Source organism: Buteo buteo, chromosome 6 (assembly GCF_964188355.1).
Source record: "Buteo buteo chromosome 6, bButBut1.hap1.1, whole genome shotgun sequence".
NCBI lineage: Eukaryota > Metazoa > Chordata > Aves > Accipitriformes > Accipitridae > Buteo > Buteo buteo.
In genome coordinates, this window is record NC_134176.1 from 38,370,921 (window position 1) to 38,396,997 (window position 26,077).

The 26,077-nt window shown below is 48.4% G+C and overlaps 1 protein-coding gene across 7 annotated transcripts in view; it reads right to left on the minus strand.

The window, feature by feature from the left end:
- Nucleotides 1-25,180, minus strand: part of ACTN1 (actinin alpha 1) — a 92,548-nt gene extending 67,368 nt beyond the window's left edge. For 2 of the 7 annotated variants that reach the window (XM_075030478.1, XM_075030476.1), the window contains exon 1: nucleotides 24,936-25,180. In XM_075030478.1, coding sequence (XP_074886579.1) covers nucleotides 24,936-25,040 — 105 coding nt within the window. In that variant the 5' untranslated portion in view covers nucleotides 25,041-25,180. The remainder of the gene's footprint in view (nucleotides 1-24,935) is intronic. The other 5 variants (XM_075030473.1, XM_075030475.1, XM_075030477.1 and 2 more) reach the window with 4 other exon arrangements.
- Between the last annotated feature and the right edge of the window lie 897 nt (nucleotides 25,181-26,077).

Here is a 26,077-nt window from a genome sequence, read left to right on the forward strand (position 1 = left end):
CAACAAGCAGCATGCCGTTCTTGAAGGATGCAAAATAATGCTAGTGCAACCTTTCCTACGTACTGTTGTATTAAGTTTCTACTTGGTTTCAGCTCTTCTTGAAAATTAATGCCTCACCCCCAAAATCAAATATTAACCCGTTTACTCTTTGATAACAAGCCATTCAGTAAGCAGCAGAACTAACAAAGTCTGGCTTCCTACATTGCTCTGGCGCACGTTTGCTGGTGTCTAATAAGGAACAAACCTATTTGACTTGTCCCATCCTGCCACACATCCAGAAACAAGCATGCAGTCTGCACCTTTCTTCGTTGTCTGAATTCTGACTTATTTTCCCTAACTTTGCTGTTAATCATAATGTCATTGACCCTTTGAAGGCAAACAGTCATAGGGCAAGAGGGACGTTCTCTCCTGGAATATAAACTAGCTAGAAGATAGAAAATGAAAGCATAAAGTGGTCAGTCTCCATCATGGAGAGAACTAAGCAGAGGGGTGCCACAACATTTCATACAAGCGCAAATATCACCTGATATAATTATTAGTGAAAGAGGAAAAATAAGATGATCAGTAAGGTGAAAACATATTTTGCTTTATAAATCCTAGCTGTGAAGAAGTAGATTTAATCAAAGGCAGGTGAGTAACAAAATGACAAATAAAAGGTCACTGGTGATAAATCCTCAAGGATTCAGTTGTATTGGAACTACTCAAATATCTTACTGGATCCTAAATTAATTCAAAATAAACTAGGACAAAACAGGGAAGAGCCCTGAACAGCTCATCAACTCATCTGCTTAATGCACAGCAATACCCTAAAAGTGAGACTGCAAGTACAGGTGAAGAAGGAATGGGATGAACAAGATTATGGACATTACAGTAAGAGCACATTGCTCTGTGCTGCACCTGCATGCAGAGCATAGTGGGGTCCTGAACCTCCACAACACCAGAGCAGGAAAAAACCATTTTTGTAAGCAAACTCCTTAAATCATCAGAGATGTTCAATTTACTTCTGCTTTACAGTTCAGTAGGAAAGAGCAGAATGTAATTACATAGCAATTGTTCCATACATCTATGGCAGATTTTATGCAGAGTTTGACTTAGGTGAAGGTCAGATCAATACTATGTGGCTTACAGTTGGTTTGTTTAGCTTTTTTAAGGCAATACAAAGTAAATCTCCCCTTTCCTGCCCCTCCCTTGCCACTCTTGAAAAAGACATTGTCAAGGTACAGAAATAATTGTTGAAATCTAGACTTTCTGTGGACATTGTAGTTGCATATTAACTACCAGTGTGAAATGCCACCGACAATAGCAGCTCTGAGGGTAGCACAGGGAGGTGCACTTCTCTTACACGCAGAATTGAAACCATTCAAAGGATGGGGTGCTTTTTACCTTGTGTACTGCAAGTTTTGAAACAGTCTTACAAAGATAGTAATTTTAGGTGGATAACAGAACTGGGCTGCTTCAAAAAGCAATGCTTCAGCACCCCCTATAAAACAGGGCATCAAATCCACTGTGAACCATCACAACACATGACTTGCCTAAACCGAGTATGCATGCAGTCATACCTCTAACCAATATCTTTCCTTAGCTTTTTTAAATTTCTAGTAAGCTCTGATCTCATTTGAAATGTATGTTATTTTAGCTACAAGGTCCCCAACTTGCATACGTTGCTCTTGAAACTCTCAGATGTGGCTCCTGACCACAGGAAAAGATCCATGGTCTAGCTTGTCAGGAAGAACAAATTACAAGGATGCCCAGTGCTTTATACTTGCACACAGGTAGCCGGAACCACTAATTTTACCCAGAAACTGTCCAGGACATGGGCTCATCTTGTTTTCTGTGATGCATGAAACACTCTGCTGCACAAATCAACAGTCAGTAAACCTATGCACTTAATGGTTTTCAAAATAGGGGGTACCCATTAAAAAATGCAGAGGTGCTCTACAGCAGTGGTTTCAAGCCACCACACAAGTCTGTAACCCTGCCACAGCAGAATGGTTTTTTTTTCCCCAGGGACAGGAGAAACTTCTAATCCCACAAATTCCTGAATGGCATTTCCTAAAAATAAAAATATCTCAGTTTCTTTGGTAAGTGGCATGGGATTTATTCAACCCAGGAGCATGATAAAATTCCAGAAGGTTTGAGCTTTCTATGGCAATTTTGGAAAAGCCTATCAACCTAAACAGCATGCTAGCAGTAAGACTGAAGCTGAACTCATTAAGATGCTCCCATGACCAGCAATAGGAAAGGAGTTCCCACAGGACCAGAGCACCATCCTGGGTTTCTATCATCCCAACAACCTTTTACATCCTTTACCAGTACCTCGATTTATGCTACATGGGATTTTTTTCAATCCTGGAAAAAAATCACTCGGAGGACCCTCGGAGTGTAATTTGCTGGTGTGGTAGGATGCACAAGCACCAGTGTTGTGCTTTCCACATCCGTACTCTCACCATTGTCTCTGTTTCTGAACAGGCTCTTTTGGCTGTGCCCACCCAGTACACCCCTGAATCACGTAAAGATGGATGCCTGCTCAGCAGCCTTAGTTACCAGAGCTGGTCTCTCAACTCTTACCCCTGCTTCCCGACACAAGTCAGCTGCTTTCTTGTCTTAGCAGATACACCTGCCAAGTTCGCGGCTTGGTGAAGGGAGACAAAGCTATACTGAGGAAGCCCATAAATTCACAGGGTACAGGCATGGCCGACTTGCTTGCAGGGCAGAGTGTGCTCTCGCCGATGGGGAGGGCAGCAGGGTGACAATCCCCTCATCTTCCAGACCGACCAGCACCCAGTGGTGCCCCACCAGACCGGCGGGACCAAGATGAACACACAGCACACTTCTCCATCCTGAGGAGGCTGGCAGAGATGAGGCACCGCTGCAGATGGACGTGGGAGGCAGCAGAGACACCAGCACGGGATGGAGGGGCACCCTCAATTAGGGACAGAGCACCAAGCCGTGCGGGGGAAGAGGGGGACCCCGTGCTGGGCTGACGGGCTGCTCAGCCAAGCGCACAGACCAGAGCTGGAAGAAAGAGAGGAGCCTGCTGCCGAAGGGGCACAAGCCAGAGGGAGAAGCCAGCGCAGCACCGCTGGTATCCAGGGGACGGAGGCAGCCCAGGTCTCACAGGCACTGCGAAGGCCCTGGCAGGCACACAGCACCAGGGACGGGCAGCAGGCCTGCCTACGTCCTCCCATCCACACCATTTGCTTTCCACCAACTACACAGTCTTTGGAAAAGCAGGTACATCCAAGGAGCACTTTTTTAAAAAAACAAACCAGTTTATTTTTATTAATTGCAAGGAAGGGCAAGTCAGTAACAACAGCGCAGGCTTCCCTGGTATCTGCCAGCAGCATCTGCCTCCTCCAGCAGCTGTGGAGAATCCCCGGGGCCTGTTTCACACTGTGCTCATCAGCACGGCAATGAAGATGACACAGGAGGGATGGAGCACAACAGCTACAGTGCTGTCTGTAACAGAGCAACACACACCCCTTGCTACTGTGTCTGAAACCCCACAGCTTCAGCGGGTCAATGAGGTTGAAGAAGCTCCCGCTCCTGATGTGAAAGATAAAATGAAGTCTCTGCCCAGGGAAAGGCAAATGATTTACACAAGACATTTCACTTGAGCATAGGATGAGGTAGCAGGGACTCTACCTTTATTTGGGAGCTACTGTGGCTTGCAGCAAAGAGGATTCCTGTTAAAGAAGGACACAAAACACATACGGGCAGCCAGAATGACAGAACTGCAAGTCCAAGGCACAGCAAGTGGCACCAATGCTCATTCCAGAGCTGCTGCAACCCATCACAATGAGGGACATCCTCTCCAGTTTCCTTCCACTGCAAGGGACAGGACTTGCAGAAGTATCTTGGACTCAGGTGGGAAGAAAGTTTCAGGAAAAGATAATGTCTTGCTGAAAACATTTTCCTGCCAGGATCTTCTGGTTCAAATGTGGAAGCTCTCATCTTGGAGAACTTCTACTTAAGCTATGTTGTCACCCTAGTAAAACACTGATTCCCCCCTGGCCACATGTTATACATTTAGGACAGGCAAGGAAGAAAGGGCAGGTACTTAGGAGACAGTACCCTGGTTCCACCTGAGACCTGGCCTGGAAGGGCAACGAAAGCACTATAAAACCTCACTGCAACACTGGGATACTGGGAAAAACAAAACCTTCACTCCAAGACTGGGCAAGTAGCCTGGGCAGACTGCTACTAAGCTGTACCCTGACTCTTCCTTACATAACTTTTTAATCTATTTTTGCATAGAATTTAACAATCAGCTAAAAAGGAGTCCTTAAGACATGTGTCAAGCACCCTCTCACAGATAACCCTGTGGAAAGGCTCCTGCACACTCCAAGGCACATCTCACATGCCAGTTCAAGGTAGGTTTCTTTTGCCTTTAATCATTTCTCCCATGAATAAGTAACACCTAATGAAAGTGCTCTTACCCTGACAGTATTTGTATTCTGATACCCAACTGCTACTCACATGCCTCTCCTAAGACAGTCCCTTGTTAAGATTACAGTAGCAAGGGCAGGAGACATGGAAGTAGACATTGTTTAACACAAATGCTTAAAGCAGTTGTTTAGCTTAGTACCAATTTCTTATTTCAGACTTTAGGCCTAAAGACCACTGGATTAACACCCTTCACGGAGTCTTTTAAACACAGTGTTCTCTATAACATGTGCATACCTATACATGACAAAGTTAAATCCTTCTTTACTGTAGACTCATCCTCCGTTCAGGCACCTCCATAGCAGATACTCCTTGAGCAAGCACTTCTGCAGACAGCATATGATAAGTCACTCGCCATTTTGCTCTGTCCTGCTAGGTACTTAACAGCAGTACCTCGTTCACACGCCAGCTTACACCACCCAACCTTGGTGCAGTTCCACAGGAGAGAAATCTCAAACATGGTATCAGTCACAGTCCTCTCAAGTACATTCTTTTAGGGGAAAGGGAATGGTTTCACAATGGAGAATGACTAAGCCAACCACCACTCTTCAGTTACCATGGCTGCGTGTCCACTCAAATTCATCACTGTTGCCCAAAGAGTGGCTGTAGAAGTTACTACCACATCAAGCTCTTCGACCCTGCTGCCTTGTGTTGGGAAGCCGCCTAGAGATATCTACTACACACAGAAAGCCAGCAAGACTATTTATGAAGCTACGGGATTAGACTGAACTTGCTTTGATGCATGTTCATAAGTGCTCATATTCTTACATGTTTGTGTAAGAAAATGCCAAATCATTTAGTCACAGATAATACGTCAGAGTACAGTTCATCTCTTTAAAAGAGTGCCTTCCGTGCTCACCATTCCTAATTTTGCAGTTGCCTGACAATTTTCCTTTGCAACAGTTGCTAAGCAAAACATTTGCAATTCAGCTTACTATCGCAACTGATACATGGTGATTGTTCCTAATGGTTACACAATAAAATGCATGGCTGTTGAGTCTTGTTCAGTTTTGACCTACCTTGTTTTTTCCAGATCTGTGACACTCAGGATATTTTATTTTTTACCTAGGGAATGCCTAAATCATTTCTACTGCAATATATAGAAATAATAAAATTAGCAGATCCTGCGTCATGTTACGGGGGGGGGGGGGGGGGGGGGGAACAAAACAAAAACACAAAACAAAAAACACCACACCACTGACAAGAAACAGATAACCCAAACAGACAGCAGGACATGCAGTTTGTGTGCAATCTACAAGTCATCATTGCCATGACGCTTGTCATCTGTTTTATCAACTAATGAATCATCTGAGTGAGACAAGGTACATGCAAATGACTGCAGCGTTAGTTACCACCTGGAAGTCAAATTACCCCTGGTACAAACAGCCAAGGAACATTTATTGCCGCTTGTTTCAGAAGACCTGAAAACCTTATTCTAGGAATATCCATACAAGGTCTGTCAATATCTACTGAAAACAGATATCTTGCTAGCACCCTAAGACATCTACCACAAGCCTTTTAATTAGAGGAATTTGGGATTATTTCTGGAAGTTCAAGTAGCATTGTTTCATCTACAATAATCCAGTTCAGTGTAAGATCAATATAGAAAAGTTAATTCAAGACAGACTCAAACTGCTATATCTTTAATATTTGTGGCTAAGAAACTGTACCACATGTTAGCAGTCACAGTTAGCACTCAACAGAATAGGAAGCAGGAACTCATCTTCCTTCCTGCTGAAGTACAAAATGGTAAACAAAAGTCAACTTTGTTGAGAAAAAAAGGAGGGTCATTCTAACATCACTAACAGACACATGGACAGGTTTATTTGAAGCTTGTGCTTAGAGTAGGAAACCTCTCCTATTCCCCTTCAGCCCAAGAGCTTCCTAAAGGAGGTAGACCCCAATAACAAAAGGGATGGTGAAGAGAAGTTCTTTTTCCATTAGCTTTAACTTCATCACAGAGAGGGGAAAAAAAAAAGCACACCTCTCCATCCTTCCTCTTCCATGTCTAATTCATATAAACTTCATCCATGGATCATGATCAGACTTTTCAGATAAGACAGAATGAATGTGATGGAAAAAGACCTTCGGAAGCATGGAGGAAAACAGACTTCTGTGATTCTTAAGAGATGACAGAAGTCTTCAGAAATGGCTTTGGAAATCAGCAGCAATGTAAGCTGCTGCCATGTATTGAAGCTCTACGGAGGACAAGGCAGGTCTTCACATGTGAACTGGTACTAGACTGAAGAAGGGAAAAGCCCCATGCTGTGTATGTGTATGGGCAGAGATGAGTTCGTTAGGAGACAAAAAACAGACGAATCTGCCTTGTGCAGGAGTAGTAGGAAGGTAAGTCACACCCTGCCTTGGGCTCCACAGAAGTTTGCTACAGTTATGCCCACACTGATAGCAAGAGTAAGCTATAGACTGTGATGAAAATTACACCTTCCCTCTTGTCCAAAACCATGCCTCAAACTAATTTGAATTTTATACTTGGTTCTCCACCACCACAACTGCTTGTATTCAGTACTGGCCAAATTGCCAAGCAACACCCATCCAAACCCTTACGCCAAGGGGCACAGTCCCATTTCCCAGACTAGTCACTGTCGATCCTGGGTAGCTTCACGCACTAATCTCAGACCAGAGTCCAGCCAGAACCTCCTTTGGTAGAGATCAAGTTACTATGGCGTAAGTTAATTCCTGGCAAAACTCCCCTGGCTTCAAGCTTACACCAATGATAAATGCAGTTCAGTCCAATCCAGTCTTTGTTCCTAAAACTGCCTATTTTCTGCTCTCCCCATAGCTTGCTCCAAAGGCTGCAGTGACGAGCAGGTCTCTGCGAGGGAGCTGATGGCAGACTGCATAGCTTCACAGGAATACCAACATGAAACACATTGTTTCAGGATCTCTGGTCAAGTGCTAATCTTCCGGATTTGGATGCCAGCCCCTATTATGAGAAGTATGCAGTAAACAGAACTGTGCCATGTGATACGTGCACTTAACCCTCTTCCTGCTGGCAGCCGCACGTCAGCACAAAGTTGCAGCGGGAACAGCAAAACAGTGTCTCCACTGACTGATTGGCCTTTTGTCCTCAGCTTGGTGCTTACTGCTGTCTCCTCTGGAAAACCACATCCACACAACAAAAGGTTGTAGAAGGATGAATGCAATTTCCACCATAACCAGTCCCCTAGAATTCTGCTTTATTTGGTAATCTACCCCACTCTGACCCAAGCATATGGCTGGGCACCAGCCACGGCCATGTCCAACAACAACACTGGTCTACGTGCAGCTTCACAGGGAAAAGGGTATGGGTAATTAAGATCCCACAGTGCGAGGCTCAAGCTGATCTTGTGCGTGGGCCAGGAGGAAATAATCCCACTCCCAACACTCTGAATAACCAGCGGGTGGGCTTGAAGAGCAAGGACACAGTTGTCCCAACCCTTTCCTCAGCAAGCAATCACGCGATTGTTACACACTACAGTAGGTATTGGCCATCGCCTAGGGGCACCGCGGCTGCTGCACAAGCATCCGCTGCAGTGCATCGCACGCCGCGCTCCCACTCCAACTGCTGCCACACGTATTGTGCAGTTATGACCACGCAACCCTACACCAGCACCCACCACAGCTTGGTAAGAGAAAATGACCTGAACCAGCAGGCTGGAAGCCAGGTAAGTAATTAATTTCAGCCCCTCTCCCTCATGGGATCCTCCTCCCTCCCATGGGATCACATATCCTATCATCAAGGCACGCAGGATCTAACCTTTGCAGGACTCTTCCTTCCTCTTACGCAGTCAGATGGCCACAGAGCATTGTGCTTGTAAGGGAAACATTTTCTTCCTGCACAAATCAGGCAATCCAACTCAGTAAGTGGAGTTTTCACAGCATTAAGTTCAACTTGGTACTTAACAAGCCTAACTACACTTATTAGTGGCCCAGGACCTCCTCACATCCTACCTCCTATATCCTATGCACTGCACTGGCAACTGCCAGAGGAAGTTAGTCATTTCCACATTAGACTGTCTCCCATGCCATGAGCCAGCCAGCCCATTTCTGCACACAGGTAAGGTATTGTTAAGTGAATTAGAATTTATTTCTTCCCTTCTCAGCTGCCAAAACAGCTAAGCCTCTTGCATTGCTTAGCAAGCTACTCTCTAGCACTTTTTTTTTCTGACTTCCTGATGCTTAAGAACCCAACCCTGATAATTTAGAGCCTGTCTCTTGCTGTCTGTGTGGTTTCTCTGTATTTAGGACTGCTGTAGGCTGAGCTCTACCCAGGAAGATGCAGCACGGAGCCCTGACATGTTTACGCTGCAGACTTTGAACTACACTTGAAGCAACAGTTGGCAGAGCAATTCAGGTCCATATGAAAAGCAGCCAGGCAGCAAAAGCAAATCAGGTCTGAGCTAGGGAATAAGGAGCCAGGCACCCATCAGTGGAGCTGCTGCAGCAGACCATCTATCCACTGACAAGGGATTCCCACTCAGCTCACTGTAGCACCAGCTGGCCCTGTTGCATTATCCCAACAGGGAAGCACCAGCTCCCAGGCATGGGGAGCCAACCCACAGCACAGCCCTTTGCTCCCCAAACTGCCTACAGCAGCCCTGCCGCTCTTTAAAGATGGGGATCAGACTACTAGTACCTGTTCATGGAAGAAGTCTGGTATTCTGCAAAGTAGCATGGCAAAGTCTTCAGGTTTTGAGCTTTCAGACTTGGAGAGCTAAAGGACTGCAATTGCTGAGCAGCTTTGCTTCCTCAAAGCTTCAGCAACTGAGTTCGTGTGAACTGCTCTGAGTTCTGGCAATCTCTGCAGGGCCTAAGAGGAGGCAGCTAATGTTCCTGCATAGGCAACAGAAACAGCTTCTTTCCCAGTTCAGCAGCTGCTGCACAGCAGTTCTTTGAGCAGCTATTAAGCACCGGCTTCCAGAAGGCGGGAGACTGCATTGGACTTGAAAATGAGACAGGTGCCAAATCCCAGTCCAGGGCCAGTGCTTGGGGAACCAGACAATGTGATGTTCAGAACACAGATCCACCAATATTTATTTCCACAGCAAAAACAGTTAAGTTTGTTGGTTTTTTTTCTTAGACTCTCTCCAGCTCTTTCCCATTCTCTTCCTGCTCCCTCACTGTGGGGAACTATCTATCTTTAACTCTTTTCCTTCTTGTTTTGGTAAATTAATTTTAACACTGATTAAGTTCTTTCATCTGGCTCACAGTTCATGTCCACAAGCAGTTATGTTGGAGCAATGCAGAGGCTGTGCCTTGCAACAGAGTGAAGGAGAAGCTGGGGCCACGTTATTTCTCAGGCAGCTATTGCTAGTGCAGCCCCCTTACTCTATCAAGCCATAAGCATATTCTCACTGCTTCCAACATTACTTACTTGTGTCAAGCAGATTTCCATTCCCCCACTCCAAAACCCTTCCCCCATAATTTCAGATCTCTTGCATGGCTAGAGGTGGTTTTAGGCTGCATTCCTACCTAAGGAGAGTTGGCGGACAGTTTATTCTTTTCACATGCAGACTAGAACCATCACCTGGTCCAAGCTGCAAAAATTCAAGGAATCTGGGCAGGGCTTAAAGAAAGTGAGAAAGCATTGCTTTGCTCTCCAACCCAGTAAAAGGTATTCAGAAGCCTGGAACAGAGCGTAAACCTCAAGCTCCTTTGCCTGCCAGAGCCAGGTCCCCTCTGCATTTGCTGCAGCTCCAAATACCATATTGCTGAGTGACTGGTTTCACGGCTGGCATTGATCACTCTGTTGACAAGCTGCCATTAAAGTGGGCAGTCCCACCCTGCACTCGCCCTTCACCTCGCCCACCCTGCCACCTCCTCCTTCTCTTAATCTTAGGCTCAGCAGGATCAACTCTTATCTGGCTGAAAACTCACTTTTCCATAGCGTGTGCAGGTACTGATCATGGGTGCATCCAACTGAGAACCAGTGACAGTAAGCGCAGTCAGACTGGATTGAAGATTGTGAAACTGCATCTGGAGTGAGTCTTGCCCCAAGTAAATCAATGAAGAGAGAACACTCAGCACTCACAAATGCAAAATTTAAATAAATTAGGTGCAAAACGTAAGATTTTGGCAGGCCTTTAGAATCATCAGGGACTGCCAATTTGAATATACCTTATGTCACCCTCTGGCAAACTGTCTAGAATACAATTTACAGACTGCAATTACACAATACATTTATTCACTTGTTTTGTAAGGCTGCAGAAGTACCAAAGTTCACTAGCCAAAAGGCAGAAAAGTGCTACATAAACTACATTAAGAGCTCTGGAGTATGTTATCCCCAATACATGTATGTAAAATATTTTGCCCATTCATATCTTCTTGGGAAGGCAAAGCAAGTAGTGAATGGGGGGGTAAATTAAGCCCCAGGTAGTTTGATAGAAACAGGCATGACTAGTCTATTCTCTTCTACTAAGATTGGAAGGGTGGTTGTTGTTCTGGTGCACTGCAACTTCATGACAAATAAGCACTCTTACCAAACCTTGTTAAGGGTTCACATGAGAAGTAGTCATAGGAAAATGAGACTTACCAATCCACAAGGTCAGAGGGGAACAGAAACCCAAGAGAGTTTTGCCAATGCCTCACTCTTTGCTATAGCGTCAGGACAGCACTCACACCCAGAGGCACACTTATCCAAAGGACACCTCTTACTGCATACTGCACCCTGGCACTGATGAAGAGCTTTGCTCTTTGCCTAGAGAGCTGTTCCGTTGGATGGGCTGTGCAGGCCGAAAATACACCTTCAATTCCCACAGCTTAACTGTGCCCAGTGCAAACACTCCCCTACCTCAAGCCTCTCTGCTGCTGCCCTGCTCAGAAGCAGAGCATGGCTTGCTCAGGGGCTGCTGGAGCCCACTGCCAGTGGGGAACTTCCAAATAATCTCTGAAGGAAAGCGGACACCACCAAAATAGTCTCTACATGAAAGAGATGAAGATAATTATTAAAAACCTACTAACAAAAAGTTTCAAAGGCTCTTTCCAGCACCACATCATTTTGTTATTGTATCAGACAACAAAAGCCAGCAACCGACCTAAGCAGAACAGCAATCTTCAATCCAAAACATGTGAGATCACTGAACACAATGGCAGAGCAAGATGGGAACACAGATTTCCCTTCCCAGCTCCGGTTAATGAAGGTGGGGCAAAGAAAGGGAGAAGAGGAAGAGGGAGAATTTGGGTTAGGGAAACGTAGGTAGAAAAAGAGATATCAGGGAGTACCATCGGAGGCTTTAAACTCAAAGCAAAATTTAACAAAAAATAGTATGCTGGTGATTGTATTCTCTTTGGTTACGCCCACATCAGAAACTCACTACTGAATACTGCTGTACTACACTAGCAGAGTTGGAAGGGTGTGGAGAAAGGGACATCTATACTTGCAATTTTGTAGCAACATGCTGAAAGCAGATGTCTGAAGCTAAAGATGACAGAAATACAGAAGCACCACTCTAAAGCAGTCTATTACTAAACCTCAACCTGAGCAGATACTGGGAAGCACTCAAGCAGGGTGTGCTGATAGCAGCTGCACTGGTACCTAAAACCAACAGCAAGTCAAACACAAGGTGCTAGGGCAGAAGAACATGAAATTGAAAGTAATTTCTTTGATTATAAGCAACTACCACAAACAGGGAAGCAACTTTTATGTGGTCTTAAGATAACACTTACAAGTTAAAAAAAAAAAAAGGGTCCATTTAAAGTCAGTTATCTCTTCCATGCTTGTGGCCTTGCAGCATCTGGGAACCATGCTCACAGATCCGAGTATTCTGGTGCAGGGTGGTCTATGAACACAGGGCAGAAACACTGTCCTTTTCCCCCATTACCCTGCAGGCTATGAGCATGGCAAGAGACTGCAGGAAGATGCAGACAGTTGCAAAGGCAGAGTGCAAGGCAACAGGCAGATTCTGCTCAGGCCCTCAAGCAGAGATCTTGGCACATCACGGGGCCCACCACACAGATCTATGGCCACTGGCACCCTGGCACTTCCACCTCACCTTACTGACCACTCTGACCTACATGGCAACAAGTACATTTTCAATCTTTCATGCAACTCAGTGACAACAGCAGGGGCAGTAAGGTAAGTATATAGACAGCAGTGGCAGAGGCTGACAGCATGCACAAGATCCAGAGGGGTAAGAACATCTCTCCCCTCCTAAGCTAAATCCAGAGCTTGGATACTCATCAGAGGTTGTTTCTCTATTCATTTCAGCTGCCAGGGGCCATGATGCAGACTGCACATCTTATAGCACCTCTATTGCCCAGCACCACACAGGAATGAAGCCTGGAAAAACTGCACAATAATTGCTCAAGAGCAAAATGAAAACCCTGTGATGGGAGTGGGTTTTGGGGTGAGGGTGAGCTGGGGGTGGGGTGGGTTTGGCTGTTTGTTTGGTTTTTTTGTGGTTTTGTTTGTTTATTTACAAAAAAAACAAAACTTGTCCTCAGGCCAAAGACTTTTCATTTTTCTGACCCCATCACAGGCCAAATACTGCAAATGAATACCCTACTTGGCTGGTGAGTACAGCATGCTTGCCAACTGATGGCTGGCAGCTAGGTATTTTACCACTGTGGGACCTTTGCTTGCTGCAGTTGCGTGTACTCACCCACGCTCACCCCTTCTCATCCAACAGGGCTCTCTACTTTAAAAGCTACCCACACTTGTTCCTCACCACAGTCCTCCTCCTCCCCAAGAAGGAAGAGCCTGAGTTACGAGCAGCTTCATCTCAGGAGGTAAAAATGAGGGAGCAGAATACAGGCTGGAGATAAGCATGCTGGTTGGTACTGCCCTCCTGTCAGGTTATGAAGGGGAGAGCAGGAAAAACCTTCAGGAAAGCCAGGCTCATTGGTCCCAAAAGGAGAAGTGGCTGAAGAATGCAGCAGAGGGATGCCTCTGCTTGGAAACCCCAAGTCATGCAGAATGAATCTGCAGGGAAAGGAGCTGAAGTCTCTTGGCCTTGCCTATGAAGTTAGTAATCTGGTGGGTGGGGAGAGAGGACAGACACTGTGCACAGAGACAAGAGGGTACTCTGACAGCAAGAGGAGACATTGAGCTTGCTGCAACATAGGGATTTTCTGCCATGCAATAAACCAAATGTTAAGTACCAATACATCACAGCTTTAATGCCACCAGCTGCCCTGCAAGTTCCACCCAACACCAGCATCCTCTGACACAGTTTGCAAAGAGAAGGTTCCTTTCTGACACAAGGGCAGCAGGAGATGACCATGAGCTGGGCACACTAGCTCACCTCCATGGGGCTCCTGAGCTTCTCCGTCCTATGGGAAGCCCACATGGCACCAGCTGGGGCTTGGCATGAGGGGCAACGTGGCCTGTGCCAGGCTTGCCCTGTGTCCCCTGCACCCACGCCGGGCCATCAGCAGTAACCACCTCTCACAGGACTGCAGGCAAAAGTTGTTCCAAGCTCTACAAACACAGAGGATATAACGCTTCAAGTGTTTTAGTTACGGTAAGCAGTTCACTAATTACAGTAGTAATGATTGGATTATGGCCAGTTAACAGCTTTAAAGAAATAAGCCATTAGAGGAGGGGGAGGGAAATACTCCTTTGGGCCTAGGATGGAAACAGCTTTCAGCAGTCCACCCTGTAGGAGGCTGTCAGTAGCTGGCTGGGTCAGACCATTTGCAATGGGCTGCAACAGCAAGGAGCAGTCTAACGTGTCACTGAATGATACACTGGCACATGAAAATTCTCAGTGTTGGAGGAGGTGTGCTTGCAGAACAGAAGTGTCCTGTTCATACGCTGGCCCTGTCAGCTCCAACACCTCTGCATGACTGGACCCAGAAAACATGATGCAGACAGGTGTGTGCATGCTAAGTTACCAACACAGTATCATGCTTGTGACTCTTTGTTTCAGCATGCAAAAAGTTGTGACTACAGGCTTTTCAGAAACTCTTTAACAGAGATCTGCTAGCTCCAACCAAACAGCCGAATGCAAACACTCACAGGATCAGGATCCAAAGGCACTCACCAGAAAGCGCAGCTAGAAATTTCCTTTCACTAGCAATTGTTGCCAGCACTGGAAGGACCACAGTATCAGGCATTAATCCCTTAGTCCCTCCAGTTGCTAAAAATCCATACAAGAAACATGCAGCGAGGCTCCCTGCACACCTCACTCTCACACATCTCCTTATTCTTTCACAGCATCTGGCTGCAGAGCACTCTTTGCAGAAAAGCAGCTGGACCAATGGATGCCTGCAAGAAGTCCTATCCCAATGCACAGAGACCACAACAAGAAGGACTGCCAGCTCTGGAAAGTGAAGTTTTTTGCAGCCATGCCTCTTCTGTGGAGGGCAAGAGGTCCCAAATGCAGAGCATCCCCCTTGAAGGGCACCTTCTGCCCTTCAGCACCTTCTACAGAAAAGGAAAGGAATATCTTATTTTACAGAAGAAATCCCCAGTGTGTTGAAACCACAATGAAGGGAACACCACTCATTCCCAGATGACTACCCTGATGGTACTGTCAGCAGTACATCCCTGCAGGTTGGGTAACTCTGCCTAACCAAGGAAAGCCAACTCCTTGCACCCCACCACCTACTTTTCCCTCTCCACTTGCCCTAGAAAAAGCAGGTCCCTATACCCCTCGCCAGCCCGCACCCACAACAGCCACCCCTCGGTGGCAATACCCCACCATTGTGACCCCTGAGCAAGCTCTTCAGTGCCTCCCCTCACCCCCTCCTCAGCAGTATCTTGCTCTGCTTGGTCTCCTTGTTCTCCTCTCCCTTCAGAGGTCTTCAGCTGAGGACTGGCAGAAACTGAGTTTGGTATCGCTGGCTGGAGGGTGAGGATTTCTGGCATGAGAAAACCAGTAGAGCTGGGCATCTTGCCCAGAGTGAGTTCACACTTGGCTCACCACAGCTGGAAATAGTCTCATCCCTGGCCAGGGGTCCCCAACGGCCCAACAAAACCCTCGGGAAACAGCAAGTTTCCACACGTTAGCCATTTTGAAACAGACTGGTTCATGTTCATGAATGTACTCCCCCGCTGCCCCCACCCAGCCCTCTCTGTGCAGCACAGCCGCCTGCAAGTGCCACTGCCAAAAGGTGCTTGATGAGCAAGCACTGATGAAGCACAAGGTCTCGCTTTGTGTGCGGAGCCAGGTGTGGCCAAGACCGATGCTTCCTCTGGAGATGCTCCTTCTGCACAGCAACACCGCGAGCAGACCCAGAGGGAAGGCGGAAGGCAGAGGCTTGAACAAACGTACCCCCACATTCCTCTTCCCACCATGCCCTTGCATCTGAGCTACTGCTCTCCCCTCCCTCATCAGCGGGAGATCTCCACATCTCCCAAACCAGATGAGACATGTAGGAAACTCACCTGGAAGCATAAATATGCTTAAAAAGCTGGAACTGTTTTCAGCTGCAATCAAAGTTTTCCTTAGGAAATTAAGTATTTTCCGTTGCGATAAACCCTGGCATAGATGTGGTCTAAACAGCTTTAAATGAAGTGTCCTTTCTTTGGCATTGTTTAGCAGTTAGGAAATGAATTAACTTGCTTTTTTTCCACCTCTGGAGCCAAATTTTAAAGTTTTCTTGGGGATAATACATTTAAGTAGCAGAACTAACTCATCATCTACTAAAGGGTAGATTTAAATAAACTGAGGGGAATCACAGGTGTACACTGGGTAGCAAGAGAAACTCAGCTGCTATAGAGCCAAGGAATCTGGCCAGGAAAAAGGGCTCTGGGATGTACACATCACTTTCCATGATGAAGAAAAGAGAACTCAGCTAGGATGCAGAGAGACCCATGTATGGTTCTCTCACTCTCCCTCATCTCTGAGGCCTTTACGGGCCAGCTCCTGGAGCGAAGATGTAACAGCACAACTTCCATTTACAGCAGCGGTGAATTCTGAGTGCTTAGCATGATATGCTGCAGTGAGGAGTAGCAAGTGCCCTGGCTGCCTGATCTAAAGGCTACGGAAAGCAGAAGTCCTTCCTCCACTGCCAACTGGCCTTGGTTCAGCACCTCTGTAGGACGCGAGAGTTGTCCACAGTATTGTAAAAAGAAGCATGAGTATTTTGCATGAAACCTCTCTGGTCATCGAGCACTCGCTCATGGAAGGAGCGGAGCAAACAGGCTGCCCATCCACACTGTGCTGTGTGGCACAGGCATACAAGATTTCACAGGGCTCCCTCTGAAAATGAGAGCCATGCAAAGGACACATGAGCAGAGCCCAACTGTGCTATCCTGAAGGGCAGGCCCTACACCGCAGCAATGCACAGTCACTGCAAAGTCAAGCAGACTGCCCAAGAAGCAACCAGCTGATACATCAAGTCATCCCTGCCCTTCCATTGACCATGTAAACTATCTCAGCAGATGTGGAAGAAGCTGCTGCTTAAGAAGTCTGCCCTACAGCCTCACCTGCCTATCAACTATCCGCACTGCTGTGTTTCTGTAAGATTGCCCAGAAGCCCTAGATTGCTGGCCTTCAGAGACCTGCCTGAAACCACTCCAATCTGAGCAACAGACAGGTGATATATGGAGACTCACATCAGTGGTGTCCACTGTAGTGAGTGTTAATAGCCAAGACAGGGCCTTTTCACCTGCCAGCACTTCCCATCTTGGCTCTAATACAATGGAACGGCCAGTTTTGCTGTCATTTCCCACACCACAGGGATCAACACATTTCCAGGAGGCTTTCAGTCTACATAGGTAGAATGACAAATCAAAGATGCATCTGGATGAGACACCGAAATGCCCTCTGTTTATTCCTGCATACCCCAGCCCCATCAACGGGAGCTGTTTCAGTGCACTGAGGGTGGAGAAGGTCTCTGCAGAGCCTTGTTCATGCTGTAGTGCTTTAAAGCAGCAACAGATCTGGAAGAAGGAGAAGAGAGGACAACTGCAGGTAAAAGCCTGAGGTCAGCCAGCTGCCGTACTGGTACAAGGGTTGGCTTGCAAAAGCCTGACCCAGCCCTTACCAATAGGATACACACATTGCCAGCTGAGCAGGAAAGACACAACAACGGGAAACCAACACGGGTAAAAAACAGTTCTGCTTTACTGCCTAATAGGGAGCCAAGAGGTTAAACTGGCGCCAGGCCACACCACAAACATCCTATGACCAAGTTCTGCTCTCATGCAGTGGGAGAATGAGAGCAGGGAAGGCAATGACGGGAGGGGAACAGGAAGTGAGCTTTTTTTGCTAATCATATTAATGCTAGTGGTTTTGCTCACTTAAGCATCTTTTGGGTTGGCCCAAGAAGTCCCCAGTTCTGTTTCCAGGATCCGGATGACTCTGTTGAGAACATGTACATCAGTCTCACATGCTGGGGTCAAAATAAAGCAGTGGGTCGCTCCACAGACTTCAGTAAGACTTTTCTGGCATGACTAGCACCAGACAGAAAGTCCTGCTGCTGCTAAGCCTATCTCACCCCTCTACACCAATTCATCCCAACAGATCCAAGCTCCGTGTAACATGCTTCAGCCCCAAAATCCCAGAGTTAGAGCAAATCACATGCCTCTACAAAGAAAAGATGACTCTTGGCCTTTCTTGCTAAAGCCATGTTTTTCCCACCTAGCAGTTGCCAAGCATACTACACACGTGTTTTCCCCCCCTAAATGCACAGTTCACCTATGGATTTGAGGGGATGAGAGGGTTTTATGTTGCTATACAAGATTTGTAGGTGATGCTAAACACATTCCTTACGGTAACCATCATGTTTCCGGTAGTCACACACAGCAAGAAATCAGTTTTATGTTCTTACATAAAAGAAAAGTAAACTCTGTTGCACTCTGTCCCCCATCCTCCTCAAACACCATTGCTTAGACTGTACAAAATACCTCTAAAAATCACAGCAATACATCCAGCAAGCCCCTGGGGCAGATGCAACACATTAAAGTGAGACCAGTCCACTGTATGTGTTGTATTTTAGCAGTTTCCCAACGTTTCCCCAGACAGTTCTCCAGCCTCTTTTCTACAGTGACTGCTTTCTGCACCTCATCATCAGAAAGAGCACAGCCATCCTCTGCTAGTGTAAGTGCACCCCAGAGAACAGCCTAAGCGTCAGGCACAACAGAGATAATCCACAGGCAGCTGGAAGATGCTCTCAGTCCTTCCCCAGCACACAGCCATGCAAGTTTTCACCATCTCTGTCACTGCTGCTTGTGCCAACCTTAGGGATTCCAGGCCAAAGTCTTAAGTGCATCCCAGTGAGGTGGCACAGAAAAGCACATAGGCTCACAACCTGGCTGGGGAGGCCAAGTGAACCCTGCTCCTCCTGCAGTTAAAAATGCATGAGACATGTTAGGCTGCAGAACTGCACCTCTCACACAGCATACATGAGAAGAGCAAGGTGCCTACAGCAGGAGCAGCTGAGGATTGTATTACCACCATTCATGGTGGTCACCTCAGTGCTGGGAAGAGCAGGTACCATTCACTGGGTCTCCGCTGTAACACACATGGCTTCTAAAAATGTGATCCCAGTGTTCACAAACACTTTTACTGAACAGGTTTACCAGCCCACATTCTCACAGTACCATCCAGTTACACTTGAATTTCATAGCCAGACAAACACCACCTCATACAAAAGCACCTGCTTCCTTCTAAGGGGACAAGTTCTCACCAGACAGCCAAGAAAACTGAAGTTTCCAAACAGCTTCTGCTTCAAGATGCCCTACGTGGCACGCCAGATGCCCCAAGCTATACCGCTGAGCACTGCAAGCAGTCAGGGAGGAAAACTTTACCCTCTCTAGCCTTTGCACTTATGCACAGCAAAATCGTCATTACCAAATCACGTACACAAGAATTTAAACTGGTTGCCTGAAGCAGTCAGCAAGAAATTCCCCAGACAGACAGACTTTACATCACTGGGCTGGTAGCTGGATGCCTTTGAGGTGTTTCACCCTTCCCTAGAGGATTAGGAGAAGGAACAGTTCAATACAGTTTGGTGAGTATTGTGTTCTCATGAGTTGATCCTTGGGATCTGTTATAGAGCCCTCCAAAGAATGTGCAGTCTCCTTTTTAACCTATGCCTGCTTTCTCTTTAGCCTCCCCCCTTAAATAGGATGCTGAATAGGCAGATAAGTCACTGCAAAGTGCACATGCCTCATTCATCATGCACCAAGAGGTTACAATGCATAATCATGTTCTTGTTAAAAAAACCACAAGCGCACATCCTGATGAAACCTGATCACAGAAAGTACGAGACAGCTCCCACACTCAAGGACAAAAAACTGATCTACAAAGCCAGACATTTCCAGAGCCCCCCTACAGCAACTTTTGAGTTTAATGTTTTGAAGAGTAAGTATCTGGCAACAAGCTACCTATGTTAAACAACAAATACTTGATCTGAAAGATAAGAGATATCTGGTGACCTATATTGCCTGCCTGCTTTGACTGTAAGAGAGCAGTTAAGCAAGCAGCCTTACAAACTTCACTATTCTGCTTCTGTATTGATACTGGTCGGTGCAAAATAAGCACAGAGGACCCTCAGGTGCATCAGGACCACCGTCCCTACAGCACACCCAGACTACGAAGACCATGCAAGGACCATCCCTTGCTATGGCCCATCGAGTACTATGCAGTATCACTCACAGCGGGAGCAAAGGGACCCAGTGCTATACATTCACCAACAACACACATTTATTTACCTCAAGGCTGAATCTACGATAGTGCTGAAAGAAATTTTAGCAAACTACAGATTAGGTGTGGTATCACACCTTTGTGTGGGTCCACAGCAGCCAACACAACTGAAGCTTTCTTGAAATCTGGACACCCTTCTCAAATAGGCCCTGTCTGGACAAGAGGACACTCAAACCAAGGGAAAAGGAAGCTGTGATTGTGACTTTTACATTTTGTCAGAGATATTAGTCACACTCATACCACCTAATCTGAGCATGCTACCAGCAGGCTTGAAGGTGGGGTGTTTCCATGAGGGACCTGAGCTCTGTTTAGCAGGTACTTTCTATCATTAACAACCCCACCTCGAACATACAGGTGATTAGCACACCAAAATTCAAATAATAACAAGAGCAGTAAGACCTGCTGGATGCAGACACAATAGGGCTGTAAGACCCATGGCTTTTTAGGTTATGGAATCACTCTTGTATTTATGTGTATCTTTACATGCAGTGCATGGCACAGAGTAGCGAGAGGGGTTCTGGGAGTCTGCCATTTCTAACAGGGAATTTCTGTAAGTTTGTGAATAACTGTACTTAGCAAGTACTTCTTTAGGGCAGAAAAGCTGCTCCCAAAGTCTGTGCTATCACTGCTTCAGCAGCACCATAAATCTGAACAGTGCAGTTCTCTCAGCCAGAGATATCATTTACTGCCACATTGCCACAGAAACGCCAACCTGGTGAGGCAGAGCAGCACTGGATAAAGGCAATTTTTTTTTTTTTTAATTTTTTTTTTTTTTTTTAAGAAAAGCATTACTATCATTCCTTACAGCATTTCAGTTGTATATGGCTGTTTTCCTACATGCTGCAAATGAACACTGCCTCCTACTCATGTTGTCAAGACAGCAGGTCAGAAAGCAATTCCACATTTAAAGTTTCCCACCCAGCTCTACAGTTTGGACAAGTTGCTTCAGGCCAGATTTTAAAATAAACGCTGAACAAGGTGCACCTTGAGCAACCAGTTCATGAAACAAGAGTGGCCAACAGGAGAGCCTGCTGCACGCAGGGCCTGAGTGCTGACCCCTACCAGCACCCCAAAGCAGCGCCAGCTTCACCCCAGTGTCACTCCTGACCTCCCTGGGACAACTGGGAGGCGGTGGCAGGAGGCTGTCCTCCTCACCACTACCCTTCACCTCACCTTCGAAGACAAGCCAGGCATGCTGAGCACCAAGGGGCTCACTCAGTCCCTCAAGGGCAAATCCAGCTCCTTCACCAAAAGCCCCCAGGGTGACTCAGGAAAAGTTTGAACACTGCAGCTGGCCATCTGTCATCAAGAGGGAGAAATGTCCTTGTGGGCACAAGTCACAATCTCTTGGCCAATAAACACCCACATACGTACTTTCTACATGGCAAGCTTGTCTATCTCAACAGCTAGGTGAGACCGTTGCAAAGCCTTTCAGCAAGTTTTGCTTTATAACACTGGGAAACAGCAGGATCAATCTTGTTATGCCTTGGCTATTGCTACTTTGAAGCCTGACTCCAGACAGGAAAGAAGAGAGGAAGGAAAGGAAAGAAAAGGCTATTAGAACAAACTACTGAGAGGAGTTCAACAGTGCAAAGGGGAAAGTATTTTAATCCCCAAAAGAGAGCCCCTGCTCCTGCACAAAAGGCTGTGTAGAGGCTTATATCAAGTGAGAAGTACCTGAATTTATTCTGTGCATTGTATTTTTTGCCACTTATGCATAGCAACGCTGCGACGAGCTCTTTAAAACCTCTTAGAGTCTCTTCTGATAGACATGAAAAATAGGCTTCACATGGAAAGCCGCCTTCCTCCCAGGAACTGTCACTTTATCCCTACATTGTAAAACAGTAACTTCCCAGGAAGGGGCAGGTGGGAAGAGGTGCGAGACCAGTGTCTCTTCTCTGTATCATGTTCAAGCTTCACCCTGCAAATATGAAATTGACTCTGCAGCTCACCTATTTACCCATCTCAAAGCAGCTCATGAGATCATATCTCAAGCATCATCCCAGACAGTGGAGGCTGTCATATCTGTCTCTCAGCACAGGTAGGAAACCTGCAAACCAGCTCCCGAAAACTCAACAAACTTGTCCTTACAGCGTGCCTGTTGAGGCCGTTAGTAAAAATCAGACCTTCCCGCTTCCGACGCCTGCCATGAGCTCTGCTGAGCCCATGCAACCAGGAGAAGGGGGGCTGGATTCAATTCATCTTTGAGCAACATCTCTAAACTGTTTGCTTCCCAAGTCTCAATTAGTCCCAGCTGCGCAAAGCCACACAGGACAGCACTGTGGCACAGCTACCCCCAGCCCACAAGGTCTTACTGAGCTGGGGCACAAGGGGCTGGGTTGGAAATGGCCAGCAAGGCACAGCCACTTCTCGCACAGACATTTGCTCACTGGATTGCTGGCCGTGCCACCACTTTAGACATGCTGTCTCCCCTCCCAGAGAGGGCCTGAGCACTAAAGTTTCAAGTCTGCCTCACCGGCTGGCCTCAGTGCTATAAATAATAACAACAACAATAATTTGGTGGTACTTAAATCAGATTTTGTACTGCCTGATTCAGTACTTAAATCAGACAGATCTCCTCTGTCAGAAATTCTCTAGCTATTTCTTAGGTGAAGGAAAACCTAAACCACGAGTCAACCAGGAAAGACTGAGCCTGAAGAGACCCTAAAGGAATATTTGGGAGGCATGAATCTCTCCTGTTCACCTTAGTAAGCTACTAACTAATGTGTACAGTAATGAACATTTAGCTTTAATTACTGCAACGATTTCATTTCACAGGTAAGAAGGGGTGACAGTTTTACTACACCATACAATGCAGGCTTATGCTTGGTGGACAGTTATCTCCCCACCTAAGAAGGAAGCAAGACCCCAACAGGGCTTTTGGTCACATTCAGACTCTGGGGAGGGGAACAAGACTGTCCCTCAATATCTGCACAGTCTGCCCAGGCTGGGGTCCGGTCATTGATCCCTCTGAGGGGGCATTAGCCTGACGGGCTGCAACTGGGAAGAGCCATCACATCAAATTCAACTGGTAGTGGTTGACCGTCGAAAGAAATTAGCTTGGATTATTTTGAAGCAGATGTGTTAATTCCTTAAAACTCCCTCTTGGCTTTCCCCCTCCTCTGCACAAGTAACCCAAGTTAACAGAGTAGCTCTCTGTCCCCCTCTTGTGATAGGACCAAGAGGACTTAAAATCTCCTGGAAGGCGGTAATATTAAAAGACTTTACGGCACGTACCACAACCTGGGGTTTGGGACTTCTTTTTAATTCAAAGGTTCAGCTCCTGCTTCTGACAACCAAGCCAGTATCCCACTACAGACAAGATATTTTGCCTCACCCTGCACTGTGAAAGGCAAAAAACCCCATGGCATGACAATCATTTTCCCTCACAGCCTGTGAGCAATACTGCCCATCTCGCTCTGGGCCCCACTGGCCGTTTCTAGATGCATTGGCCAGATATAGGCGTACAACTAGAGATACAGGTTGTGGTCAGGCAGATCTTTTGAAAAGGAAGAAGCTTCCCTCCTCAAAGGAGCAGAGCCCTGTCTTCTGATACGCCATCCAGCACTCACACCCCCCACCACCCCCAAGATTACATTCCTCTTTCTCCTTTGTTGAAATATAAGATCACTGCCATCAACCCTTTCTCCACTAAATGCTCTTGTTTGTGTGCTTTAATTCTCATGCTGTCTACTCTCACCACCCCAGTCCCTCCAAGCAAGGAAACCACTGACAGGAGCTCTATAGCTATCACCTTCAATTAACTCATCAGACTCCAGTGGAAAGACTTCCGAGTGGCACCATTTCAGACAGCCATGAACAGGAGAACCTGAAAATCCTTCACCTGGAAGCAGAGGAGGGGGGAAGGAGAGAGGCTAAAGAGGAAGGAAACTCTTTTCACTGTTGTGCCCTCCTTCCCAGTTACTCCCAGCTCCTTACAGGAGGAAGCCCCGCACCTCGGGCTACGTTATATATATTACTATATCATCTATGCATAGACGAGCAGTATCCTCCCCTCTAGCACGGAAGGTTTGGGGGTTCTCCCGCCTCCTCGCAGCTGAGGCAGAGCAAGGCACGATCCAAAAGGTGAGCCCGGAGCGAAGAAGTGACGGGCTGGGAAGAGCGGCGGGAGCCTGCCGCACCCCGAGGTGCCCCTGCCGTGTTCAGCACGAGCGTCGTTTCGAATTCTGCTTTATTGTTGCCTGATGAAGTGACTAAAACGGAAATGTTTCGGGGATTAGGATTCCTGAGTGATCTAATACAGGATGCTTTTGGTTTAAAGGAGAAGGGGAAAAAAAAAATATATAACTAGAGAGCGGCGAGGCTGGAGCTCCTCCTGAGCTCCCCTCCCCGACACCACCCTTTTGGTTTAAAAAAAAAAAAGGGCCGAATGTTACCATTTTTGGACATGAGCTCCACGCAAGCCCTGCCCTAAACCACACCATTCAAACGAGAAGCTAGTTACCGTCCCGCTGCCGGGCCGCCGGGGCCGGGGGGGGCGGGCAGCGGGCCGGCCGGCGGGGGCTGCGGGGGGCGGCGGGGGGGGGGGCGGCCGCCACCGCCCCCCCCCCCGGGGTCCCCACTCCGCCCGGGCGCACCTGCGGGCCGGGCCCGCTGCGGCGGGCCGGGTGCCGGTGACAGGGCGGACATCTGTTGCTGGGGGGGACGACGACGGGGACACCCGCCGCGGCACCTCCCTCCCGGCCCCGCCATCACCTGCCCGCTCCACCCGCCCCCGCCGGCTCGCCACGCCACGCCACGCCGCGCCGCGCAGCGCCAGCCCCCGGCCCGGCGCGCATCGGCCCCGCCGCGGCCGGTGGGGATGGCGGGGCCGGGTCTCGGCGGCCCCGCGGTGTGTGTGTGTGTGAGGGGAAGGGGGTGAGGTGCGCCCACCTTCCTCTGCTGCTTCTCCCAGGCCGGGTCCAGGAGCAGGTCCCGGTCCCAGTCCTCCTCCGGCTGCATGTAGTCGTTGGTCTGCTGCGGGTCGTAGTGATCCATGGCTGCTGCTGCTGCTGCGGCGGCGGCCCGTCCCCGTCCCGTCCGTCCGTCCCGTCCCGTCCCGTCCCGTCCCGTCCCGGTGGGGTGCCCGCTGTGCCCGGCCCCGCGGCCGCTCAGCCCGAGCAGGCGGCGGCGGCGCCCGCTCCCACCTCTCCGCCTCGGCCGCGCGCACCACCGCGGGGGCGGGACGCACCGCCCCGCCCGCGGCCCGCCCCCGCGCCTCTTATTGGCCGGGACCCGGCGGCCGAGCCTGCATTACCCAGCCACAGCCCCTCGCTGATTGCGCGCCCCGCGCGTCCGTCACGATACCCGGCCGCCGCGATAGGCGGGCTGCGGCCGCCCCTCCCCCGCCCCCAGCACCGCCCGACAGCTCCCCCGCGGCGGCGGCGGCTGAGGCGGAGGGCGGGCGAGCTGCGGCCGTAGCCCGGCCGGGCCGGGGCGATGCCGGGGGGCTCGGTGCCGCTTTCGGGGCGTTTTTCTCTCAGCGGCCCCGCGGCGTGGGAGCCCGTACCGGGAGCGGGCCCCTCACAGATCCGCCCTAACGGGCCGCACGGCCGAGCGGTGCGGGGGGTGGCCGAGCCGCGCGGGTCAGGGCAGCGTTTTGTCACGGGGAGGATGTTTTCGTGTGACAGAGCTGGTGCCCCGGCCTCCCGGCCCCGAAACGAGGGTGCTCGGTCACAGCCCTGCCGCCACCCCGCTCGACATACAGCTTCCTCGTAGGGTCACACAGGTGTGCCCGCACCTAGCGTGCCAAAAAAATAACCGTTTTCTCCCGTTCCTGACTGGTAACTGCTGGTCGAGGCTAGGATTGCCAGCACTGGCGGCCGAGGCTTCGCACCCAGGGTCAGCAGCTGCAGTCGTGGGGTGCCGCAGCCGCCCGCCGTCACCCTCTCTGCGCCGTGCTGCACCAGGCCTCCCAGGCACACCTGCCGCTTTCTGCCCACAAATATCCTGTTTAACAAGAAAACGCTAAATTAAAGTGCGTTTGGCTCATCTAGCAGCTTCCTAGGAGAGAAGCGCAAGCCATTAAGGGGTGG